Raw genomic sequence first — 27,353 nt, 5'->3', positions numbered from 1 at the left:
ACAGCACAGCTGCCCCAGGGTCTGAGGACATCTGGCCCTGCGCTCACTGCACTGTGTCCCAGCTCTTTTTCAAACTGCAGAACATGGGAGGGGAGAGTGGGCCTCACACTGGCCTGAACCCAAATCTCAGTTCATCTGCTGTGTGGCCTTACACAGCTGTCCTTGCCTCTCTGGGCCTGCTCCTTCTCCACTGGGAAATGGCAATTAACACACAGGATTGTTTTTGAGGATCAGGCTCTTGGCAAACAGGACGTGCTCAACAAACGTAGCTTATTCCCCTTTTCTGCCATTCTCCAGCCAGCATTTTGATCGGGACAGAGAACAGATTCTTGAAAATGACTAGCAGGAAAAGTGCAATTTACCTGTTAGCCACCAGAGTGCAGTCAATTTCTGGTCGCTTCGTTTTGGGAATGACATACAGTGGGTACCTGTCCCCGTGTCGAATGAACACATGCACTGAGACCAGCTTAAAATGATGCGGGGCGTGACCTGTGGGAGAGGAGCAGATCGCCTGGTTAGCACTCAGGAGGTGTGGATCCTGTCCACTTCGCACAGGTGGAGGGATGAGCATGGCAGGAGGGTGCCGGTGTAGGGGGTGGTGCTCACAAGGCGGGTGGAGGAACGGAGACAGGGCTGGTTATGTCTCAGACCCCCCAGAAGCAACAGGCTCTGGGGGTGTGGGCTGGGGGCTGGAGGCCAGTGAAATGGGGGCACGATGATTCAGGTGGCCTCACTCACATCCACAGCCTAGAGGGAGGCCTACAGAAGTGCTAGAAACAATGACTTCTGCTTTGAAGCTCCATGAAACAGGGGCTCCCAGCCGTTAGAGCACGCGACTCTTAATCTCAGGGTTGTGAGTTCAAGCCCCACTTGGGTGTGGAGCCTACTTAAAAAAATAAATAAAATAAATAAAGCTCCATGAAACAAATCAGGGCACAAATTGATAAAAATATTCAATATCATTGATTGATACACTTTCAAAAAAGCAAACTCAACATAGAAATCCTATTTTCCTACACTTTTACCGCAAGATACCAACAGAGCGTCCCGCATCCTGTGGATGTCCTAAGCCCCGAGAGAGTTTACTGGAAAGGGGGGGTAGATGGGGGTGACACCCTAGAGTCCGTCAAGCCTACCTTTCCATCTCTGGTATCTCACCGAAAACCGTGATGGAGAATATGTACAGAGGGCTTCTCGTGAGCTGTCCAGAGCAGTTACGGAAGCCTCCGGGCAGCCCTGTGAGTAGGGACTGCTAGTGACGCCCATTTCACGATGAGGAAGCTAAGACTTGGGAACTCATTCAGGGGCACGGCCTAGTGGCGGCTGCAGGATTTGAGCCCAGGCTGTCTGGCTCCTTCCTACCATGCTGTGCCACTTGAAGAACAACTAGTCCCCAGAGGGGTGCGGGTCCAGGTGCCACGCTGGGCAGCGCAGGCAGGCCTACCTTCCATGCTGCGCTCAGCCACGCTGGGAATGTTGCAGTACAAGAGAGCTTCGTAAATGGGGTCCGTCACGGGGGGCTCTGTCACTGGCTCAGGCATGACTCTCTTTCGACTCTTGCTACTCACTCCGTTCTTAGCTGTGGACACGGGGGTCAGGTGGACTGCAAGGGAAGCAAAGCAGGCCATGACATGTGCAGTCACAGGAGGCACCAGGCCAGCCGCAGGGGCCCAGAGCGCGGCTGGACTTGCACCAAGTAACTCTTCTCTCCCTCGGCACTAGGGTGGGCTTCAGTCCAGCAAGCGGTCAGCTTCTCAACAAGAACTTTCTTGAGCCCTCAGTGTGCCCTGCCTCTTTCTCAATGCCGTTACCTTCTCCTGACCAATAATTAGTTGTGCAAAAGGCAGGTGGGCCACCCCGGAGAAAGGGGCCTCGCTCCGGTGGTAAAGGAAGAACTTCGGGCAGCCTGGTTACCTCATTCCTAACGCCCTTTGAATTCTGGTAAATACCAGAGAGGAAACCCATCACCTTTTGAGTGCCTACGAAGTGCTAGATGTGCTGACAGATCTCATTTGATATCATCTGCTTTGCACTCTGGGGTCCCCAAGAGCCCAATGGCAGGCGTCACTCATTAAGCTTCCCAAGACCACTTTACAGAGGAGAGAGCCTAGTGCCAAGAGGGAGACGGAGGCAGCCACCCAAGGCGGATGTGGTGGATGGAGCCCCATGTCGAGCTCATTCCTCTGCCTCCCGGCCAGGTTCTCCCCACCAGTCTTCTGGATGTCATGCATTCGTCCTGCAGTCTGTCTGTCCATCTAGCACCCCCTTTCTGTGGGTGAACTGCTCCTTCCCAGTGTCCCTGCCCCAGGCTAGGGGGTGGGGGGACATGTGACTGAGTCAATGAGGATAGTGATGGGGCAACTCATCTCCTTTTCCTTGACAGAGGTGCTGTGCACACACTAGCAAAGGGTCTCTCGTATGCTGATCTCTAGGAATGGAAACCCGGGGCTGCTCCAGCTACCTGTCCCTCCTCGGACAATCTCTGTCTGCAGGGGGAGAAAATGATGCTGAATAGAGACAAGGCAGACCAACACATGCAGAGACCTAATCAGAGAGACAGAGAGAGAGAGAGAAAGACCTGAGGACATCATTCTTGGAGACCCTGGGTTCAGATGTGGCTGAAGCCAGAACCTCTCTTAGATGTCCCAGTAATATACATCATACATAAGCCTTCTTGCTTAAGCTAGTTTGAGTTGGGCTTTAGTTACTTTCAACCAAATGAGTCCTGACTAATAGACTTTATGAATTACTTATAAGCAGATGTAAGTCCATCTTCTGGGTCAATGGTCCCCAACTTTTCCATGTATGCGGGACCTCTTTGCAGCATCACAGATTTTCTGGAACTCTCTACACAATGATAGTTGTACTTTTAGCATCCACCAACTGAGGAAATGCACAGAAATAGCTGTGCCCAAGTATCATTTACTTTCTAAAAGGTTTATTAATCACCAGAATATATATACATACATTTGAACAATAGCTAAAACAGGGCCCAACCACCAGCCTAAATCCATTTAAATTCCCTAATTCCTTCTACAGATTTTTCTAAATAAATACTTAAGACTTCCCTTTGGCAAACAGATGTTATAAATAAAGGTAAAAGACAAACAATCCACTGAAAGGAAAATATTTGCAACGTACGTAACAAATTATTATTTTTTTTTTTTTTAAAGATTTTTTATTTTATTTATTTGAGAGAGAGAGAACACATGAGAGGGGATAGGGTCAGAGGATGAAGAAGACTCCCTGCCGAGGAGGGAGCCCGATGCGGGACTCGATCCAGGGACTCCAGGATCATGACCTGAGCCGAAGGCAGTCGCTTAACCAACTGAGCCACCCAGGCGCCCCCGTACGTAACAAATTATTAATGTCCAAAATGCATATGAGCTCCTACAGCTAAAAAATCAGTAAGGGATATGTGCAGGCCAAGTACAGAAAAACAAATACCAACCAAACAGCATCTTTTCATATGTTCAATGTTATTCATACTTAAATGCAAAATAAAACAACAGCCTCTGATCCCGCCTATCAGACTAGAATATCCTGTTTTTATAATAATACCAGTGCTGGCAAGGGTGTAAAAACTCACTTCCACACCGCAGGTGAGAGTGAAAATAGAAACCTTTTGGAAGGATTTGGCAGTATCTGCTAAATGTTATATGTGCCTTATCCCTGATCCCTTGACTCTACGTCTTGGAATCTACTCGTCAGACATCAATTCCAGTCATAAAGATGTATGGCCAAGGAGATTTGTTGCAGTGCTGTTTGTAATAACAAAAAAGGGAAATCGACTAGGTATCCATCATTAACAGAACAGAACGTTACACCCATATTGGGGAATATTCTGCTACGGTTAAAAAGACTGGAAAAGAATCAAAGATAAATGAAGTGAGGTGAATAAATCAGGCTACTGGATAAGAAAAAACAAACTATAAATGTATGAATATACAGGCATTTGTTTATTAAGTAAATGCGTAGATGTCTATAAGGACACCCATTATAATGCAGCAGTGGTTTCCTCTGGGGAATGGATGGAATAGGGGGTGAAGAAGTGTTTTTACTTGTTTTTCTATAAATGTCTATATTGTTTTACAGTCTACACACATCTATATTTACAGTAAGCATGTGTTACATACTTCCTCTATGTACGAACATGTATGTATCTTTCTATAATGTCTACTCATATTCTTTTATTAGCAGATTTTCATTCATTACTTGTATTACTTGTATTACAACAACCATCACAGAGCTATAGAATTGGTCCTTCACCAATTCAAAATTAGTCCTTTGGTTGGCCCTATATTCACTTTCTTCCCAGCAGCTGGAAACGGCCAAATCTGGTAACATACAAGCTCAGGAGTCTAGAGGTAATTTACCATTGGGGGATTGGTGCCAGAGTAAGGGAAGGAGAAAAGTGTATGTCTGAAGGCAGCATCTTAATGACCCAGCAATTCTGGCTGTGTGGCAACACTGAGTCCTTAACTCTGCTCTCTTTTGAAATGGTGCCAGATTCTGGTCCCTTGGCCATGCCTGTGAAGCATGCCTCCCCGCCTAGCCCTGGGCTGCTCATCTCCCCAGCGGACGGTAGTCACCTCTTGGGACTTGTCATTTCCAGGGCCGCTAAGGTCTGTCCTCATTCACCCCTGCTGCCATGGCTGTCCACGGTTCTGAATGCAGGGAGGTGATATGGGGCTGCGGACTACTGAGTCACAAATGTGGGTTCGAGTCCTGACCTTGTTATTTCCCGGCTGCATGACCTTGGGCAAATCCTCCTGCCTCACTATGCCTCATTCCCTTCCCCTACCAGAGTGGTGGCGTGGATGGCCTGAGACGTCCCCTGTGGAGCACCGCACGGGGCCTGCCGTGTGGTAAGGGATAAAGAAGTGCTATTTGCTTGTCAGTCCCCTTGAGAGGATTATTCTGGCTACTTCCAGGCTCTTAGAAGGTGGTCCCTTCAACTGGGGATCTGGAAGGGATGCTGACCCTCTGTGTCCACACCTTTCACAGAAGCACAATGAACCAGTCTCCCTTACCCTCTCAACCACCCAATTTTAGCAGCTTTTCTGACTCCTTTAAATACATCCAGCTGATCCAAGATGGCACCTTCTTTTTTTTTTTTTTAAAGTAAGCTCCACACCCAGTGTGGGGCTTGAACTCACGACCCTGAGATCAAGAGTCACTTGCTCTACTGACTGAGCCAGCCAGATGCCCCCAAGATGTCACCTTCTTATAAACTAAAATACCCCTAGTTCTAGTATCTCCCAATAATCCAAAGGCTCTCGAGTTCTGTCTCCTGCGCTGGCCTGCCAAAGAATAATGATTTGCTCTACTGGCAGTTCCCACAATTCCCTCAGTGCTCCTCAATCCACCGAGTTGTCTTAAAGGTCCGTTGTGCCTCTACCCTGCACTGAATATAAAAATGTCTGTGTGTAATTCTCAAATATAAGCCAGAACCACAACTGGAGACCCATTCTGTTATTTGCCTTTGGCCATTTGCTTTTACAGGCAGGAGTAGAAATCATGCTTAGGGATGCAAGGTGGAAATCAAGTCCACATTTGCATACTTTGAGAAACTTGGTTTTACATGGACAAGATTTTTTTTTTTTTTTTAAGATTTTATTTATTTATTTGACACACTGAGAGAGAGTGAGCACAAGCAGGGGGAGCAGCAGGCAGAGGGAGAGGGAGAAGCAGGCTCCCCGCCAAGTGGGGAGCCTAATGAGGGCCTCGATCCCAGGACCCTGGGATCATGACCTGAGCTGAAGGCAGATGCTTAACTGACTGAGCCACCCAGGCGCCCCTACGTGGACAAGATTGATCAAGCAGCTGAATCTATCCTTTCTGACCTATCTACTTTGGGCCACAGTACAATACCAACTTTTCCTGTTCTCCTTATTCTTAACTATTCTTCATCCCTCATTCTTGTTGCCTCATGGTGAACCACTGTTCGGTAAGAATCTAGTAAGTGCTTTTGGTGCCAGTGATAAATAAGCCTGGTCCCATTTAGGGAGCCAGCAAACCACAGAAGGTATGGCTCTCGGGGTTGGGACTCAGCAGGCTAGAGGTTTTGCCCTAGGCTGTTCCCAAGCTCTTATCTCTTCCTTGCCTGACCCTCCCTCTGACGTCAGCCACTGAGCCCTAAGTCCACTGACTGCCAGAGCACAGGGACAGGGTTCCCACGGTGGCCTGAGCTTGAGCCCAGCTGTGGCCTCCCAGTGGGGACAGGAAATCTCACTGTTCTCTGGGGCAACTGATAACCGGTCTGGCCCAAACAGGGTCCTTTGGGTTAGATGACAGAAGCACCACCGACTCCAAATCATGACAGAGGGCGCCTGGGTGGCTCAGTCGTTAAGCGTCTGCCTTCGGCTCAGGTCATGATCCCAGGGTCCTGGGATCGAGTCCCACATCGGGCTCCCTGTTCAGTGGGAGGCCTGCTTCTCCCTCTCCCACTCCCCCTGCTTGTGTTCCTGCTCTCGCTATCTCTCTCTCTGTCAAAAAAAAAAAAAATCATGACAGAAACTAGAAATCAGAAAGCCATCCAAGGACAGGCCCCCAGAAAGAACTGTGAAAAGAACCTCAGTCATTCTTAACTATCTCATAGCCTGAATCCCCCTGCCTCCGCTTTGAGAATCGGATAAAAGTTACTGCTCCTCAACCCTGCAAAAGGACTACATACACAAGCTTCTGAATTTGCCTTCTGAGGGTTCACAGGAAACTCCGAAACCACACGAGACGATGCTGACATCTGTGGACTCAGGCTAACAACCCAATGTGCCTGGAAATAGTTTTCTGATTTCAACACCCTTGATAGATTTTTCTTTTTTCAAAATGAAAAGGGAGCTTTACAACTCACATAAACATTTGTTCATCCTAAAATAGCTGTTCAACACTAAGGTATAAAAAGAAGTGAAAATCACCCATAATCTTATCACCCAGAACAACCCACAGTCTACATTTTAGTGCATATGTGTGGCTGGATGTCCTGCCAGAGGTTATATCTATGCTTCCGTCCCTGCTGAGGAGGGTCACTGAGGCCCAAGGACATTGTTTCCCCTCCTCTCAAGAGGAACAAGTAAGGGGCGCCTGGGTGGCTCAGTCACTTAAGCCTCTACCTTCGGCTCAGGTCATGATCCCAGGGTCCTGCGATCGAGTCCCGCATCGGGCTCCCTGCTCTGCGGGAAGCCTGCTTCTTCCTCTGCCTGCCGCTCCCCCTGCTTGTGCCCTCCCTCTCTCTCTCTTTCTGACAAATAACTAACTAACTAACCAACCAACTAACTAACTAACTAACAAGTAAGTTTTCAGTGTCTCAAAGGCCTACCTTTTGAGAGCACTAAACCCCACTGAGGCCACCAAACCAACTGCCCAGGAAGGCAGCTGGTCATCTGCCTTCTGTGGAAAGGGTCACAAGGAAGAGATGGCCAGGGGTGGGGGCGGGCTTCAGGGAAGCCCCCTCACTGAGAGACAGTGCTGAGGGAGGGGCCTGCACCCTCAGGTACCTGGACTGACCAGCCAGCCCACCCTCTGCCGGATACCTGGGGCTGGGGAGAGGCAGAGCTCTGGCTGGGTTCCAGGTTCCCCAAGAGACACACCCCCGGGCAGAGGGGTCCAGCCCCTTCGATGACACAGGAAATCAAGGGAGGGGCATGAGGTGATGCTGCAGCCCAAGCCACACAGGTCAGAGACGGGCCATGCATCATGGTCGACTCCCTGTGCCTCGCACCCAGAGGGGCAGCCTGGCTCTGCTGGGCGTGTGAGGCGCTGGGTGCCGACATCGAGACAGTCGCACAGCTCTCTCTGGGTGCAGCCTGACTTCATCCTCATATTCCAGATTCAGATTCTGCCCTCAAGACCTCATTCCTGGTCGTTTCCCCCGAACCACCCGGCCACCCTTCCCTCGGGGCCGAGCCGCTATCAAGATCACGGGGCTCCACCGCCGATTACCACTGACCTCAAGTCAAGGTGGATTTTCTCGTTTTTTTTGGTTTTTTTAAATGTCATCCAGCTTGGAGCAGGTGCCCTGATGCCAAGACAACAGGGACTGGGGCCCAAGTTCATCGGTGCAGTTGGCGCAAACTCCTTCCCACTGTGTCCTCAGCTCCCCTCCATCCCACAGTTACTCCAATGCAAACATCCCCCAGCTTTCTCTATTTTGTCCCTCTCCCCACACAGTCTTGGCATAGGGAGGTACCCTCCCTGAGTTTACTGGCTACTTTTACTAACATTCTCTTGTTTTACTAACTAGCCCTGATAGTCTCTTCTCTAAAACGGGAGATCACCTTCTTGCCAATACTGTTGAGTTGACACACACACACGTATTCCCATATAAAACACCGTATGTACTTTCGGTTACTATATTATGGACAACCTTGCACGTGAATACAGACAGATCTGTGTAATCACAGCATAATGGCTGCAAGAGTATTTACTGTTGGACTCTTCGGCTGCCTTCCCCGCCTTTGCCTCCTGTAAGCAATGCTGCAATAAACATCTTTAAATATACATTTCTATTCTCTTATCTAATTATTCTTAGTAGAAATTCTCTAAGATCAGAAACTGGGAAGGAAGGAAAGAAGGAGGGAGGGAGAGAGAGAGGAAGGGGAAAGAGAGAGAGGAGAGAAACAATGTCCTCCCCACCCCCAGAAGAATACTAGAAATGACCCCCACACATAAATGTGTCATTTTTAGCTCATGGAAGGGCATGTCCCCCTGTTATGTAACTACAACATTAACTTAGCACGTATGATGAAAGCTGATTTGTCACACTTAATTTTGACACCTACAGAATTTTTTCACCCACAGATATTTATTTAACTCTATGGGGTAGTTGGACAGGAAGCATTCAGAGAAAAAGCAAAATTAAAACTCTCAGAAATCAAACAGAAAATAAACCTCCAAGAAAAGAATTGAAATAAAAAAATACTAAATGTAAAACCTAAGTGATAATGATGAACTTCTTAGGTTAAAAATGCAAGCCCTCATATTTAGTTCCTCATTTTTTCTGACTCCAATTCACCAAAATAAAATCCCAGGAGGAATCTTACTGTGGCTTTTAAAATAGAGTACATAGGGGCGTCTGGGTGGCTCAGTTGGTTGGGCATCTGACTCTTGATTTTGGCTCAGGTCATGATCTCAGGGTCCTGAGATGGGGCCCCCCTCATTGTGTTGGGCTCTGCACTCAGCAGGGAGTCTGCTTGAGATTCTCTCTCCCTCTGCCCCTTCCCCTGCTTGTGCACTGTTTCTCTCTCTAAAAGAAATAAATCTTTTCAAAAAAATAAATAAATAAAATAGAGTACATAGTACATAAGACCCTTGGCATTCTAAGGGTTGCAGCCCCAAACCTTTGCCATGAAAACATTAAAATCTTCATGAATCCCCAGTTCACACACACCCCTGGGGCACATGCTTTTCTCCATAAAACAGACACAGGATGAAGAGCAGGAGTGAGGCCTGCTCAGCAGCCAGGAGCTCACTCCCAGCTATCATTATTCAAATCCGTGCCTCAGCAAAATCCCTGCCACCATCCACCATGGAGCTCAGGGTGCCTGCGAAGAGTGGGAGCCGTGAATGCCAACAGCCGACTACGAAGAGCAGGCTGAAGCCAGGGTCTGAACAACCAAGGCGAATGTGACAAAACCCAGGCACCTTACAGGGGCTCCTCACTCTCCTTCTCAGAGGCAATTTTCTTTTAATTTACACACTGCTCTAGCAAAGCTTGGTTATTCTCCTTCCCAGAGGGCAATGGATCCTCTGGGGAAAGGTGAGGGGTGTGGGGGTTGGAGGCTGCGGGAAAATGATGGCTCTGTGGGAAGAGAGGTACCAGAGAAACCACTGAAGACTCACACATACTGTTCACACACACCGCTCACACACACTCACACACCACATACACACCACTCACACGCACCACACACACCACATACACACATCATATGCATACGCTACCACTCACAGACACCACACAAACACACCACACACACACACTGCCACTCACACACACTACTCACACACCACATATATACAACTCACACACACTAAGCTGGTTCAGCTGGGGTGCCCACTGAACACACACAGAGCTGATTAAGCAGAGGCTCCTCAGCTGCCTACCTGCTTCCCTCGGCTTTGGGGCCCCACCTCTCGGCTGCCATTCTGTCACCTTCATGGCCTCCCTTCCTCTGTCTGCCCAGATCTCATCTTTGCCCTGTCCTCTCTTCCTCCTACCTGTACCACAGGGCGCAAACTCCCAAGATGCCAGGGTTCTGCAAGTGGAGACCATGGAGAAAGGAAGAGCTTGCACTCCCCACAACGGGGGTGGCCAGAACCCAGCTGTGGGCTCCAGCCACTGTCCCTGCAAGAGACCACGGGTCTCGGCTTGCTGGACAGTTTTTTTTTTTTTTTTTTTAAAGAGGGGCTAGAAGTTTATGTGAAATTGCCTAAATTCTAAAACATTGGTAAATAAATGTAAAAATGTGGAAACACTGGTTGAGCCGAAGAAAACTGTCAGTCTGGAGTGGCTTCCGCATGCTCCTGGTCTCCCCAGGTCAGGGCTTCAGGAACAGTGAACACAAAGTCCCCCAGCAGGGTCTCTCTAAGGCTCAGATCCTGAAACCACTTTCCGACAAGACATGGTACCCAGCTGGCCCTCAGGTACCTCATCAACACCTCCAACTCCTCGTCCTGCTCCACACCCAGCTTGTCCACTTGCCTGGGCCTTATCTAGACCCGGGGAGCCATCAGCCCCACATGGTTCCCTCCCAGTCCGGACACATTCTGGGCATTTTCTTTAGATTCGGCATATTTAACCCAGGTGGAGATGAGACGTTCATGTGAATGAACACACAAATGCCTGACTGAATGAGGCATCTACTGAACTACCTGAGCCAGACTCCTGTGTGTCATCGTGGCGTCTTCCCCTTCTCCCCTCACCCTGGCCCACTCTACCACCCAATTAGCTTGACGTCCCACAGCCTCGCCTGCCGCTTTGGCTTTGCTTCTTCTTCCAGGGCCAATACCTTCAAGGTGCCCCCTCAGTCTTTCATGGAGGCAAAACCGCCTGAGTTGCCCACCAGGCTTCACCCTCCCATCAGCCCCCGAACAGGGAGTGCCCAGGATTTGTGCTTATTAGACTCACCCAGGGAGCTTGTCAAAAGTGCAGATTTCTGGGTCCCACGCCTGCCAAAATTCTGATTCTGTAGGGAGGGGCACAAAATGTGCTCATTTTCGGTTGTGGAACATGCATTCTTTACAAGTCTCCAGAGCCACTCTGCTCAAGGTGCTCAGGAGACCACACCTGGGCAAACACTATCCTGGACTGTGGTCCTTCCAAGCCCTCAATCTCCTGGTGTGTTCCCTACTTCCAGTGGCTGGCTCCCCACAGCCTTCAGGATATAATGTAGGGATGGAGGTGGCCCCAGTGTTTGTCCAACTTAATAGCCACACATAGGTGACTAACTGGGTCCTACTCTCTTTCACTCTGTCTTTGCACACCCACCTCCATCTGCAGGAATGCCCCTCCCACCTTCCTCCATGGCCAACTCCTACTTACCCCTCAAGGATGAAGCTCAGATGTCACCTCTGCTGGGGAGTCTTCCTGAATTCCCAGACTGGATTAGCTTCTTGTCCTCTATCCTCCCATATCAACCTGCCATAAATGATCTCTAATTCATTTTATTTAACAAACACACATACAGTGATCACTGTGTGTCAGGCACTGTTATAGGTGTCTTAAAATATGAGCTTACTAAATCCTTTACTAACCCTGTGAAATAGGGACTATCGTTATCCCCATTCTACAGATGAGGAAACTGAGGCAGGGAGAGGGTAAATAACATGGCTGAGGTCACCTAGCTGGTAAGTGGCAGGACAGGGATTCAATCTGGGAAGTCTGGCTTTTTCTTAGAGCCGTGTGCTCCACCACTGTCCCCCCTCCCCCCGCCATCACCTTACATGTTATTTATCACCTCTTACCTGTCCTAGCACATCACACACTGTATTCCAAGTGTCTGCTCGTGATTTTCCCCCAGTAGGACACACTGCTGCTGTGGTCCTTGAGGGATTAAGCTCCCAGCCCAGGACCTAACCTAGGGTGGAAACTCAAGGAACATTTGCTGAAGGACAAAGCTGTACACACTCATGGCGCTGGGTCAACAAGAAAAGATAAAATTCCTAAAACCTCAGAGTTTGAAGAGACTTTAAATGGAATCAGGCCTGATGACCTGCCTAATATCCTCCTCTTCACAGAGCAATGCTCCAGAGTTTGCACCCCATGCATTCTACCTCTGCATGCCACTGACTTTTAGGACGCTCCACTGGAATGTGGCCCCATGGTCACCTGGGCCACACAGAACAAGTCTGACCCCTGCAGAAAGGGCTCTTGAGATACTGAAGATAACCCTGGCTTTCACTGCTGCGGGGTAACCTTCCCTCTTCCGCCTGGGGATCTGAACCTCCAGTCCATCTTCGGTATTTTCCTCAGAAGCTGCTCTGGTCAACTGGGGCGCTGCCCAGGAAAATCACCCCTAGATATACTGCCATGTGCTCAGTGTAGACTGGCCACTATCATGCCAATGAACTCTGATCAAAAACAAAAAGAAGTATGATATATTTCAGAAGCCTCCTCTCTGACAAGCAGCTGAAGGAACACAAGCCTTGGCAGCCTTTGGGACCCCGAGAGCCCTGGTTTCTGAAGATGGTACCTGGCGATGGGATTCAGTGCTGTTGCTTAAAAGGTTTACATTGGCACGTTCTGCATGGAGCACTGGGTGTTGTGCACAAACAATGAATCCTGGAACACTACATCGAAAACTGATGATGTGATGTATGGGGATTAACATAACAATAAAAAAATTAAAAAAAAAAAGGTTTACACTGACTACGCTTCCACAAGCCAAGGGGTTTCCCACAAGGTCTCTGTTCTCACACTGATGCTGCAGCTGCCACAACTCATCCCATTTTACAGAAGAAGAAACAGAGGCTCTGAGAGGTCCGTCTTGCCCAGGGCGCACGGCTGCCACGTGGCAGAGCAGCATCCAAGCCCAAGGCTGTCATTCCAGAGCCTGTGCGCTGCTGCTGTGCTGCCATTTTGGGAATGGCCGTTGGAACACGGTGAAATGCGCATAAAATAAGAATTAAGTACAGGCTGGGCTGAAGGAGGAAAAATGGACGACTACAAAAAAGAGCAGAAAAAGCAGAAATACAACTAACCAAGTCTTTACATGCTGGCGGTCTTTGCCCTGTTGCAATGAAGAAGTCCCTGAATCTGAGAAGTAATTTTTACACTGGTACACATTTTAACTAGAATAACTAAAGATAGGTATGTCTTACTTGTTCCCTTCTGCAATTTGGATATCAGGAATTTCAGAGTTTCCCTATTTCCAAACTCAAAAATATCCAGGACTTGAAAAGACAAAATGAATGATTTTCATTAAAGGCTGTTAGCCTACAGCAAGTCATTACTACCATTTAAAGTAAACATATTTTGAGAAACTATGAACTGTATCTTAACCTTTTTTATATCCTTTCCATCCACCTCCACCCGACACTGTAGAAAAATGCCTGACACACATAAGCACTTAATAAATATATCTGGGGTCACAGACCCTACTTTCTGTACCAAGAGGAAGAAATGCTTATTTAAACAACCTGATTTTTAAATTGTAACCCGGGTCGTAACTTTCTCATATTCAAAACATCAGAAAAAGCCAACAGGACAAAATAAAATACATGATCATTGCAGAAAGCAAACTATACTGGTTCACTTAAAGCCTGAGAAAAACCAAGTTATATTTGATCGCCTCACATATATTACCTAAAATAATTATATGTGCTAATCTGGTATTTATTCAAAAATTAGTCAAAAGAAATGATGAAAAAAAAGTCCACATATTTTAGGGTAAGAATGAAAACACAAATGTTAGTTAAAGGTATGCTTTTGTATTACCAAGTAGTGCAGTTCCTTACACCGTAATAACCAGCAAGCCACAACACAATTAAATAAATAAAGCAATTAAACTCCGTATCTACAGAAATGGGTAAGTTTCAAAGTTACAGTTTACCTAGAAGTAGAAGAGCAGTAAGAACATCCATATCTTAATATCTTTCCGAACTCCAACGTATCCAAGAATAAAGAGCTCCAACCCGGGCAGGCTAATTTACCCTGCAAAATTTCCCTTAAAAAAAACTATGACTGAAAATTGGCTCTCCTAAAACAGAAGGTACTTTCAGAAGAGTTATATAAGCAAAACACACTGGCCAATTCAGTGACGTGGAAACCACCTCATGCAAGAGAAACGCAGCAAACACAAGTAACCCACATTCACGTCTCAGATCCTGTCAGCTTCGTAGAATAAAAAGTCAAGGTTGATTGTAACCTCCTACCTCCCTGGCCAAAGGATGGAAAATTTTTAATGAAAAGTTATGAACAATTAAACTACTGAGAGTCCTAACACACTTTTTGGAAAGGATTTATATTTGATGGTTCATTAACCATCTGGAGTATCTTTAAACTTCCTATGCCCACCTACTCTTGACCTCGTTTCCCATTCTGTTAGGATAAAATGAGTATTTTTAATTGTCTTTAGTATTAGAAACAGCCTGTCGTGGGTACCAGACGTGTGCATGGAGTATGTCACAAATTGGAGGTGTATCAGGGGAAACTTGCTCAAAGCCTCCTCTCTTCAAACCACTTATTCCAAATGCCAAGTCTTTCCCACATTCCTCAGCGCTCTCAGAACATCTCACTTGCTGAGCCACCTGCTCTTCTTCCCATCACTCAAACTGCGACAGAAATGCCACCTCCTCACAGAGCCATCCTAGGCAGTGATGGGTGCCGACCGCGTATCTCCCATCCATCAGGGTGCGGTGGTAAGATGGAGGGAAGGCAGGTGACAGCAAAAACGCAATTCCAAGCATAGGACAGACATTCTCAGCTTTGAGTATATGGCACCAGAAGGAGAGGGAATTCGGGTCAGCCTGCTTTTCAGAGCAGGTGTAGATTCCTTCATTCGTTTAACAGTCATGAAACACCTACTGTGTGGTTGGCAGTGCAGTTCCTGGGGTATAGAGGGAAACAGGACATGGTCTCTGCTCTCAGAGAACAGTCTTGTAAGAGGAAGAGTCACAAGAACTGAACATTAGAATACCACATGGCTAGTGTGAGGAGGGGAACAGGTTTAGGGCATCCTGGAAGCACACCAAAGGAGCATCAGACCCGGTTGAGGGGGTGGGGGGAAGTCCTGGGAGGTTCCTAGTGGAGAAAAAGACGGAGTGAACCATGTGGGGAAAGGATGGGAGGGGCGTGAGGAGGATGGTGCTCCAGGCAGAGGGGCTGGCGGGATCTGGGCACAGAGAACAGGGTAAATGCGCAGAGGACGCCAAGCAGTTCGGCATGAGAGAGGTGCCACTGGAGTACAGAGAGCCTCCCGGACAGCATGGGCCACCCGTGCAGGGTTACAACCAAGGAGGTGCTGGGGACAGATCTGTGTTTGAGGATGGCCTCTCTTGGCGGGAGCAGTGGGGTATGCAGCTTTGGGGTCGAACCTGAACACAGGCGCCCAGTGAAGGACAAAGTGCTGGGCGGTGAGATCCATGGACTGGCTTCATCGGCCCTGCCCTTGCCTCACCGCACGAGATGCCCCGTGTGTGGTCTCTGCTGCCCAGGAAACTGAGTTTGGTACCTAACCCCCCTCCCCTCCCCAACAACTGCAGCCTCACAGCCCACTGAACAGAAAACAGACGCCCAACCCTCAAAGAACCAACCAGCAGGCTAAACACCCCGGCTCACGCTGGGCTGCTCGGTGTCTCCCCCTTGGGGATCTAAGAGTCCGGGAATAACTGGGCAGCTTAGGAATCTATGCAGAAGCCAAAAACGTTTCATGAGGCCTGGTGAGCACTCTAGTTCCTTATGGCCGAAAACGACACTCAGGACAAAGCTCAGCGGTTTAGGATTTGGACTCACAACCATCCACCGTCAGTCCTGATAATAAAAAGACTCGGTTGTTTTAAACTGCATTGTTCGTTTGAAAAACAAAGGCTTTGGGGCCTCTTTGTTTCCTCCCCACAAGGGCCCTCTATCTCAGAACGAAGCCCCCTTCGCTCCCACGGGCCGGCGGCACCAGGCGATACTCACAGAACTGCAGGCTGAGGCTCACGAAGGCCAGCAGCCCCGCCAGGGCCAGCCCCAGCAAGAAGCGACTGCGGAAAAGCATTATTGTCTGTTCTATTTTCTCCTCATGGCTTCACCTCCAATCGGGAACACGTTCTGTGAACAAAACAGAGGCAATAAACATGTGCTCCGAGGTGGAAAACCAAGTTTGTCAACTGAAAATAATCCAATTAGCCAAGTCCTCCAGCAGGGAAGCGCGAATCCTAGTCGCAGAACAAGAGCGGGTTACGTCTTTGCCCCCAAATGAGCCCGGCCGAGAATGCGCCCTTCAAATTAATAAGAGGAAACCAGTTTGTGAATGCTTCGTTTATCCGACATCAACACAGAATGAGACACTTCCCAGCAGGACCTTTCCAAAGAAAAATGTAAGGAGCTTTTATCGAGCACTTACCGCGTGCCAGACACTGAAGTCTTGACGGACCAGCTCGTGCTCAGCCCATTCGGACAACCAACTTCTAAATCTTCAACCTTTTTTGGTGAATATTTTGCTGATATGATTCCGGTCTTTTAAAAAACTGTAATCATTAACCTGAACGCCAATCACTGCCACACGTCCCACAGTCACACCTTTAGGGATGGCTGGAGTATATGCCAGAGGATTTGTCGCTACACTCAGGGCCCCATCTGCTAACTGAAGACCTTCTCCCATCTGGATGGGTGACCCTATTTCTGCTGTGTCCACTGGCCTTCTGCAGCCCCACTCTACCCATTCTCATTTCCCCTCATCACGTTAGAGCTGCGCAAAACGACTTTCAAAAATGCTGAATGAGGCCCTTCTGTGAGAAAAGTGAATGGCTGCTCGAGGGTGTAACCCATCAGTCAAGTTTCTCTCCTTGTTCTCTCTGGCATTTGAAACAGAACTTGAAAATCACACTCTCTTCAGAAAAGGTCCAACCTGTTATAGTAAGAGGACAAAAATAATTTCAAACCTGATTTTAGTGGCAGCACCTTTTCCTCCTTCAAATACAATCTCCTTCAGAGCCCCAATAGACACAATCAGACAAAAGCTCATTTGCTCACATGATGAGGGCTGGGGTTGCACAACTTTGTGAATACATGTACCAAAAGCTATTGAGGGGCACCTAGGTGGCTCAGTCGGGTAAGCGCCTGACTCCTGATTTTGCCTCAGGTCATGATCTCAGGGTCATGAGATCGAGTTCTACTTTAGGCTCCAAGCTCAGCGTGGTGTCCACTTGGGAGTCTCTCTCCCTTTCCCTCTGCCCCTTCTCCCCTCGTGTGTGTGTGTGCGCATGCGTCCATGCGTGCACGCATGCTCTCATTCTCTCTCAAATAAATAAATAAATCTTTAAAAGCTATTGAATTGTGCACTTTGGGTGAATTGGATGGTTTGTGAATTCTATCTTATATCATCTATTTTTTTTAAAAAGGCGTATCTGTAGGGAATGAAGCAGGATCCAGAGCCCTGGAGTCCCTTGTTTCCCAGACCCTAACCCCAGGAAGGACCCTGCAAGGGAGTCTGAGAACCACTCCTTTAAAGGGATTTGTCAGACTGTCTATAAAAAGAGAACATTTGCTAAAAGACTAACAAAAATATACCTGTACCTCACAATGGAGACTGTACTTTGGCAACCAACATCTCTGTTGACAAACAGATCCCAATTTTACACCTTCAAATAACCACTGCTTCTGTCCCTTTAGTCACCACCCCTAAGCAAGGACCAGTGCCTAGTGTCCCAAGATGGCCTGGAACTCCTCCTGCGGACACCCCCTCCTTGACCTGGAGGGCACTCACTAGCCTCGCAAGCTCTCTAGCATCCTGGCTAAGACAGCATACTACCCTGGCTGATCCTACCCAGGACTTAACGTATTTGGGACCCCAAATAAATGTTTTGTTTCCAAAATTCAAATTCCTCATAAACTCCAGTTGAGAGTGTTTAAAAAGACACACACAGATCTGTTAAAAAGAAACACACAGTGTCTCTTAAAAAGACACAAGCAGCTCAGCAGAATCTGTGCTTGGTGAGGAACACTGGCTTCTACATTGAACCCCCAAGGAGGCTGAGGTCACAGTGTGAGACAGAGCGTGGGTCTCCCTGACTGTGGCACTGCAGGTCGTCCCTTCTGTGCTAACAACGAAGGTGAACCCTTGATGCTGACAAACCCAATCCCAGATACAAAGTGTTAGCCTGGGTGGCTCTGGGCCACCTTGACCTTGGGGGTGTCCCTGGTAATGCTCATCTGAGCAGTTCAACAGTAAACCTCCCCATAGGGACCAAACAACCTAAGTAAAATCCGGGTCACAGTTTCTTTCTTTCCTTTTCCTTTTCCCTTTCCCTTCCTCTTCCCTTTCCTTTCTTTCTTTCAAGATTTTATTCATTTATTTGAGAGAAAGAGAGAGAGAGAGAAAGAAAACAGGAGCGGGGAGGAGAAGGAGAAGCAGACTCCCCGCTGAGCAAGGAGCCCAATGTGGGGCTGGATCCCAGGACCCTGGGATCACAACCTGAGCTGAAGGCAGACGCTTAACCAATTGAGGCCACCCAGGACAGTTTCTGTCCTCCACCCTAGACAACCTCTACTGCCTGGCCCAGCTCCCAGGGGATGTTCATGGAAGGCGACAACATTCACCTGTGAACACTGGCCACAGTGTTTTCAAAACATACCCCACTTGGGCAGAATAACAATGCTCGGCTACCCTCGCACCTCCCCTTAGAAGGCTTCTACCTTTGCTCTGCTTCTCCAGGGACCAGGAACTTCTAACTGCTCAAAATCGGTGTTCCCTGGGTTTCCATTCACAGAGCACAATGTGAACCAGCCACCATGTGGGGCTCTTGACACAACTTCTTTCATACTCTGCAGGGCAGACACATGCGTTTCTAATATGCAGGCAGAAAACCCAAACTCAAGAGTACAGGTTATCAAGTCTCAGTGACAAGATACAAAACAAGATCTCTGTGCCTTTACAGTTCGTTTTACATGTTGTGGTGTCTCCCCAACAGGTGTGCACGCTGACTCTAGCTGCAAGCTGTGGGTCAACACAGAGCCAGTTAGCTCTTGACACGTGCCAGCTTCTTAGGCACTTGAAGACGGCTGACAGCTCCTCGCTAAATAGCCTGAGGGTTTCAGAACCCTCTCTTTGTCTTGGTCATTCCTGATTGAATTTATTCTGCTTTATCAATGACCTTCTTATAAGGTGACCCTTTTAATTTGGGGAGGGTGAGTGGGGTGTGCGGGTGGAGACTGGATCACAGAATGGGGAGGAGGTTCTAGAGGATATGCCTCCTTTGGGGTATCTCTGAACTCCCAACCATAAATATGCTGGGGTTTCTCTTGATGCCTTCCTCACTCTTCTGTCACCATGCCACTTTCTGAGGCCGCCCTATTTTCCTTTACATGAGCATCTTCCAGCGTTCCTGCCTGGGAGATGGCCTTTGGGGTCTTCGAGAACTCTCCCGGTAGGAGGGCTCTGCAGCCCTTGCTGCTTGAAGAGGCTCTTTCTTGTGGACCACATCAGCAGCGCAGTGGGGAAAGACAGGAGCAGCCCTATGGAGCCAGACAGACCTGGGCCAGAACACTGAGCTCAGTGACACAGGCCAAGTTCCTTAACCTGAGACTCAGTTTCCTCATCTGTGAATTGGGGCTAATAACCTCAGGACGTTGTGAGGATTAAAGTCTACGTACAATCCCCAGCATATGACAGACATTCAAAAGACAATGGTTGTTACTAGCATTATTCCCTCCTCATCTTCTCTCAGTTCACTTTGCTGTTTCTTCCCTCCTCCTGGGAGACAGGAAGAGTTTCTTCACCTGTTTGTTGGTTTGTTGGTATGTGAGTACTGAAGGTTCACACGTTATTGCTCACCTCTCCCTCTGTAGCTCCAGCTCAAATGCTGTCTTCAGCCTCTCTCCCTCTGGGCGTGGGAAACAGTCTTGCTGGCCCTGGGAAATCACCCACCTCTGACATCTAAGCCCAATGGTTTCTTTTGCTCCAGTACCTCAGAGACCAGACCTGCCACTTGATTGCCTGCGTTTGGGTGTGGGAGGTGAGGGTCTTTCTTCCCATGCTGGGCCAGGTCTGGCTCTTCAACTACTTCTTGCCTACAGCCTCTTGGGGGATTTTCCACCACACTTACTAGCAGGTGAGGCCACCAGAACGATGACTAAGTACTCTGCCTATGGTTTTACTTGACACTGCCTTTTTACACAAGGATGAACCACAAGACTGTTCAGAGTTGTCTTCTGGTGGCATTAGGTGGAAATAACCACTACTTACTGAGTTAGACCTTAGGCTTACGGCATGGTGGATGTGTAGCCTTTCTGTACCCATGGCCTGTGTAGTTTCCTCCCACATGGACTCTAAGCTTGGACAAGGTATTGACTTTGGCCAATGGGGACAACATTAACTGAGCTATAAGCAGAGGCTTGAAAGGTACTTAATGCATTGGGGTCTGTTCTCCTTTGCTGCTTTCGGAACACTGAGACCACCATGGGAAGACACCCGGGCAAGCTGGTGGAGGATAAGAGACCACATGGAGCCAAAGCAAGCAGCTCCAGCTGAGGCTTTCTTCAACCAGCCTGCCCAACACCACACGTGGGAGCAAGGCCATCCCAGACCATTCCAGCCCAGCCACGCCACCAGCGGATGGGGACCAGGAAAGTCAGCCCAGACTTAAAAGAACTGCGCAGCCAATCTACAGATCACAAGCAAGTATAATGGTTGCTGTTTTAAGCCACTAAGTTTAGGGAGCTTGATACAAAACGAAAGCTAACTGATAACAACAAAGAGGAAATGGCTTGCATCTTTACTAGGAATTCCTAAACCAGGAGGGTCTAGAGCTCTCTACCATCATCTGCAGAAAGCACATGCAAAGCTCTACTTTTCTACATTCCTTAATAAGCTGAGTGCCTTTTCGGAAAGGAGCTATATTTAGTTCCAGATTTAAAATACTGGGGATGTGCTGGGTTAACCAGATGGTGGGGATTGTGTGCCTGCCTGACTGCTTCTAGTTTTTAGGCTACTGACATCTCTACACATTTGCAGCTTTTCATTTGACACAGGCTTCAGTCTGGGAACACCCATCATTTCCCCCTTAATACTCTCAGGACTTCTGCACCCTCCCCCTTCTGACCCTCCTTTGGCACCACCAAACACCAAATGCCAGGTATGTGGTCATAGTCTCGTTATTTCCACTTATGCTAGTGCGATCACGGCCCTGGGGGTGAGCACACAGCCTGGAGGGGGTGGCGACCTCGACCCCCAGGGAAAACACACACCTTCTTCTGGAAGCCTATTTTCCTAGAAAACTTGGAAAGGAAGGTCATGCTTTGTTCTTAACTTCTTTTTAATGGCTAAATAAACATGGTAGCTAAAATTCACATGGATTTGAATACATTTGTGTTTGCCAGCTGGAGCTAGGACCCCAATGTGTGTGTGTAAGCACCCAAGTGCCAGTCCCATGGTGGGACCTAGGGTGCACGGGTCAGAGAAAAGATGCCTTTGGCAGAGACACTTCCTCAGCACGAGAGACGGAGAGGAGCCCTGACGTGGTGGCAAACAGGTGGCTCCAGAGACCGGCAGATCTGGGCCAATTCCCTGCTCTGCTGCTTAGTTTCTGTGTGCCCCTCTGACAACTAACGAACTTCATTTCTCTGCGTCCTGGGTCTCGATCTTTAAATGAGAGTGGGAATAAGAGAATGAGAGAGCAGGATGGCAGGGAGGTGCACAGCAGTGGTAGCAGGCATATGCTGTGTTTGCCCAGCTCTGGAGGAATCATACAGATCCCTGCACCATCATCTAGACACAAAGACTTGCCCTTTCCCCCGAGCTCCTGCTTCTTCCCCCTGTTGTGGTTCTTCTTCCAAACCCTGGCCACTGGCCACGTCTCTACTCACCAGCCCCAGCTGTCGGGGCAGGCAGCCACGTTTGCAGCCTCATTCCCGACTCCCCCAGCATGACAAGTCTTCCCTTGGCTGACTCATCTGTGGCGTGCCCCGGCACCACCACAGGTTTTCCAGCCTGGAACATCTGTGTCAGTTTCTTTTGGGATCCTAAGAAGACGAGGATTACCAGCCAATGGGCTCTGTCTCTGTGGCCCGAGCTCTGGCCCATTCTCCACAGAGCCCGTTCTCGTTTCCATCCGTAGGGAGGAGGCTCATGCAGCCACTCAAGAAGTCATGCAATCCGTGGGTTCCCTCCAGGCATCTTCCCGCATATTCCTTCCATGGGGGCTCTATGCATACGCTCCTGCGGTCTCCGCCGGACACGCCATCACATTTGTTCAAGTCATGCCAAGTGACAGCCGGGCCTCTGGGTCCACAGTTGAAACCCCAGAGCCTGCTCACTCACAGCCCAGAAAATAAAGTGCATGGGAAGAGTCACTGCTACAGCAGCAGGGTGAGATGCTGGGATTATGACCTACTTCAGCACGGTCCTCACATCTCCTTGTCCTCTGACATCTCTCAAGTCCCACCACCTTCCAAGGAAAAGATGCTCTAGACTCAATATGGCATCACGACCCAATCCAACTCCTATAAATACTTCTGTAGAAACAACTGCTTTATGTTCCAGGCTGAACATGTAACAGTGACTAGTAGTCATCAGATGTCTACTGGGCACTGCCTTAGTGCCTGTGCTAAACCCACAGAGTAAAAATACCTTAAATCCAGAAATAGAATTATTACTCTGAATTCCTGATGAAACAGCAAAAAACAAAGCAAACAGAAAACCCAGACAACTTTAATCTTACAGCAGATTTGAATGGTGAAAGGAAATATTTTAGAATATAATTTTGAAAAAAGGACTAGTTGATAGGTACTTCCCTTTATATTATGGTAAGTACTGTTTCTGAATTAAGAGGAAAAAGGAACATGTCAAAGGCATTTTTACAAACTACCATTCTACCCCCCGAAATTTCCAAAGCCCAAGCCCTGGTCTGATTTTTACCTCGTAAGAGTGAGAAATGCCACGTCTAATGACTCTGGTCTCAGGGTCCCCTTCAAAGTATACAGAATTTAGGGTTTTAAATATGACCACAACTGCTTGAAAGAAAAATGTGTATTTAATTATCTCTTATTTGTGTAGTTACAATACCATTACCAGGAATAGAAAGATGTTATTAAAAAAAATGCTTTAGATGTATTCTATACTTTGATTTTTTGGGTCTTAATCACTTTGGCCTAAGTAAATACGATATTATAATTAAAAAAAAAAAACCCAAGGCTATAACTGTGAAGATATTCCATCTAAATATGAACCAAGCAAAGATAAAAGCTACATCTTAATAGTCCTCTCTATCCAATGTCACCTCAACGTAGAGTTTAATTGCAAAACCAAAGATGCTTGGCTAAAAATAAACCCACCTTAAAGTCTGAGGAATGATGGACAGACTTCAGAACCTCCTAGAAACCCCCAGGCCGCAGGGCAGACACCAAGGAAGCTGTGGATTCCTAGCAGTTATTCACATTCCAGTTACTCAAATTCCAGCTAGTGTGCATGCTCAGTTCCAAAGGTTGAAACCAAGTCGCTCATCTGGTCAATCAGTTGATTCAAAACCACCTTATTTCTCAAGATCCAATATGTGTCGGGTATCATCCACAGTGCTGTGGACACAGAACACGGGATTCAGGACACAGTTCCGCCATCTTGAAGCTCACAGCTGAAATGTACAAAAGTATCTATGGCAGAATGATACAAGATCTTGGAATTGCTTTAAAATATTGGGGAGGGGGCAGGTTGAAGAGGAATTAATAAATCAAGAGTGGCAAAATGCTGACAACTCCTGGCAAAACTAACAACTGGTTGATGGATCCTTGAGGATGTATTATATGATCCTCTCTGCTTTTGTGTATGTTTGAAATTAAAAGTTAAAAAAAAGAGAAAGGAAGCTCACAGTCCGGTCAGTGGAACAATGAGTAAAAAGACCATTACACCATATGGAACCAGTGCCGTGAGGCAGAAGCGGGAGTAGGAGAAGGAGACCCAGCAGTCAAACCCCAGGGAGGGAGGATAGCTTTCCTGCAAGAGGCTCAGCTAGAGCTCGGTCTTGAAGAGCAGACTGGAGCTGGTGCATTTATAATTGCATTTTAAGAAAACAGAAGGAACCAAAGAGACAGCGCCAAGTGAGACTGTATTGACTGTTGGGGGGCAAAGGGGCGGGGGGTGTGGCACTGTTTGTGAGTGTCAGGAGCCACAGAAGGGAGGTGGGTTAGTCCAGGCACCCCACACCAGCTGCACATGCAGTGAGGCTGCTGTGCCCGGGGAAAGCTGGCTCCCCAGGGCCAGGTGAGCTGCAATGGTCTCACTCCCCTTGCCCAGGCCAGCCTGCCTGATGACCCCAGGAGTCCTATCACCAAGGGCACCAGAGAGTACATGCACTGATGCCCACTCCCTCCCTAGAGCCTCCTCTTGGCACAAAGCCCCTGACTTCCAGGTCAGAGCAGGGGGAGTGTGATCCCAGGATCCATGCCACCAATTAGTGCCAGCTTAAAGGACAGGCCGACTTCCTGGACTGACCCTCATTTTCTGGGGCCAGGGTCCAGTGTCTTCCCAGCCCCAGCCTCCTTTGGGAATACAGGACAGGAGCAGGCCAGAGGTTTCCGTGTTCCTCTCAGAGGGGCGACAGCTTAAAGGATGCCTATAGGGTGCATGGTGGTTCTCCCCTTGAGCGTTCTGCACTTTGCCCCACGGCTGACCCTCCCAGGGCTCCTCTCTCACCAGGGTACTCTCCTCCTAAAGAACAGCCGGTCTTCTCCCCTGGAGTAGTGAAAGGTGACGTAACCCACGGCTACGTCACGCACAGATGTGACAGAAGTGACAGGAGCCATCTCCTGGCTCTGAGGTAATGGGGCAGTGGGCCCTTCAATGCTGCAGATTGACCCCCAAACTGGCCCCGGATAAAGGGGAGCATCAGGCCCCAGGCTCTTGAGCCCTCCTTGCACGGTTCGCTACGATCTGGCCACACCCCACAAATCCCACCTCATGTCCCAGCCCTTCCCACAACACGGAGTTAAGCGTGTGGGCTCAGGGATCAGTTGGCTAGGGCTGGAGCCTTTCTTAAACCCTTACGGAGCCACAGTTTCCCCACCTATGAAATGGGAACAACCACAGGCTCCACCTCACACACTGTGTTAGGGATAGTGAAGTTAACAGATATAAGTGGACCCAGCACAGTACCTGGCTCCTAATTAAGTGCCAAGTAAGTTAGCAGTGACTTCTCCTACAGTTTTAATACCTACGACCCACATATGAGGTACTCACCCTGATTCCCCTTCATCTCTGCCCCCACTCTAGAAATAGAAGGTCTGCAGGACCCTGCCAGAGAAGGTCAGAGTTGGGAGGGGGTTTAAACATCACCTGATTCAAGTCCTTTGGTTGACCAGAAGAGAGGCCAGGACAGATCAGAACTGGCAAAGGCTCCAGGCTGCTCGGGGAGACTGGCTCTAGTAACTCGAATCCTTGCTTCACAATCTGAGCGGCACCCGGCACGCTCTCCTTGTTACGTGCTGCCTCCCCCTGTAGAGGACATACTGTGTGTGGCAGATGCTTCTGTCTCCCAGTGTCTGTCTGCTCTTTTTCCTTCCTAAGGGAATCCTCTAGGTTTTAGCTGGATACACGGCCACCCAGCTAGAGACGATATTTTCCTGAGTCCCTTGCAACTAGCTGTTGCCATATGATCAAGTCTGGGCCAATGAGTTGCGATTGGAAGTACTATATGCCATTCTGGGTCAAAAGGAGGCTGTCTGCCCTATCTCATTCTGAACTTCCTTCTTCACCATTTCCCAGGCTCTGAAACACTGGCATGGTGGGAAGCCAGCTTTCTTGATGCCCATGGAGAAACATCCTAGTGGATAACAGAGAAGAACCCGGGATGACCTCATGGGCCAGACTACCCATTTCCTTGACCGTCTACCAGCCCAAACTGTTTTGGGAGAGAAGAAACAATCTCACAACCTTTTAAAATCATTGTTATTTCACTTTTGTCGAAGCAGTCAAACCAATATCCTAACTAGAACCTGCCACTAGCACTAAATGACACTGGTCCTCTTCATGGGGGCTCCCTCCGTAGGCAGTGATGAATAAACACACAGTCATGACAAATTGCATCAGGCAGAAAAATCTCATCACACATTTTAAAATGTCACTCTTAGATATGATATACATGAGTCATGGTTGTAATAAACTTTGTTCTTTTTGAGTTTTATTTTTTTATTTTATCTTAAATTATTTATTCATCTACAAAGATGGCTTGGATGCAGGTAGCAGGAAAACCTCACTAACGCAAAGGGACTCATCCATATTCTCCCCATTATGAGTCATAGTGTGAGGAATGGCGGCTCCAAGGCTAGTTAATTCAGCACCCCAAAAGCGTCATCGGGAAGCGAGGATCTTTCCATCTCTGGTCTCTCTGCCATCCTCTCCCTAGGATGACTTCCCCCCAGGATTTAAAGATGGTGGCCACACTGGCTGGTATCACAGTCACACTGGGCAATCTGTAGAGGGAGAAGGGACAATCCTGCACATTTCTCCTGGAAGCAAGGAAGGCTTTCCCAGAAACCCTCCAGCGGGCTTCCCCTAATGTCCAACTGCCAGAACAGTGTCATGAGCCCACGTGCAAACTCATCACTGGCACGGGGAATGGACCACAGCGATTGAGTGAAACCAACTGGGATTCACCTCCTTCCTGGCAGAGGCCCATGGAGGAAGGGAGAGGGTGGAGGCCTGCACAGAATCAGAGTTCTGTTAGGAACAAGGGAGCAAGGGGATGTCTGCAATAACCCACAACTGGAGAAGATTGGACAACACACACAATTATCCTAAAAAATAATGACAGGACCAGCACTTGTCAGATCTAGCAATCAAAGCACATACAGTCCTAATTATATGTTTAAGGGACATCAGTGCTGGTTTGCTCAGGTATAATTCCGTGGTGACAAACGGGAGGGCAGCATCCCTCACATAGCATGTCCTACCAACAAGACCGTTTATTCTATATTTTACATGTGTTTAAATATGCAACATGAATTATTTACCTACCATTTCTTTCCAGAAAGGATGTGACGCAGATAATCTACAGATTTAGTATTTTTAATCCCTGAAATATTAGGTTTTTTTCTCCCCCCATTTCTGAACTATACCTTCCTGCCCCTCTCTCCTTTGAGGTTTTTCCCCCCAGCTCTACAAAGGATAAACCTGTCAAGGTGTCTGATCGCTTCTCAGGACCGGAACAGATTGAAATAA

General features: G+C 48.2%; 1 protein-coding gene across 8 annotated transcripts in view; it reads right to left on the bottom strand.

The window, feature by feature from the left end:
• Positions 1–27,353, bottom strand: part of PXYLP1 (2-phosphoxylose phosphatase 1) — a 336,729-nt gene that overhangs the window by 286,556 nt on the left and 22,820 nt on the right. For 2 of the 8 annotated variants that reach the window (XR_014147300.1, XM_081827262.1), the window contains 5 exons: positions 25,470–25,628; positions 23,477–23,716; positions 16,124–16,255; positions 1,445–1,603; positions 363–489 (listed from right to left, as the gene is read on the bottom strand). Coding sequence is in view for 7 of the 8 variants with exons in the window: in XM_081827262.1 (XP_081683388.1) it covers positions 363–489; positions 1,445–1,603; positions 16,124–16,202 (365 nt within the window). In the remaining variant the exon portion in view is untranslated. Of the gene's footprint in view, positions 1–362; positions 490–1,444; positions 1,604–11,128; positions 14,463–16,123; positions 16,256–16,550; positions 16,664–23,476; positions 23,773–25,469; positions 25,629–27,353 lie in introns of those variants that run through there. The other 6 variants (XM_031032576.2, XM_081827269.1, XM_081827287.1 and 3 more) reach the window with 6 other exon arrangements.

The sequence above is a fragment of the Leptonychotes weddellii genome, chromosome 1 (assembly GCF_054177405.1).
Source record: "Leptonychotes weddellii isolate Sample4059 chromosome 1, ASM5417740v2, whole genome shotgun sequence".
Classification (NCBI taxonomy): Eukaryota; Metazoa; Chordata; class Mammalia; order Carnivora; family Phocidae; genus Leptonychotes; species Leptonychotes weddellii.
This window is presented reverse-complemented; position numbering and strand designations above follow the sequence as displayed.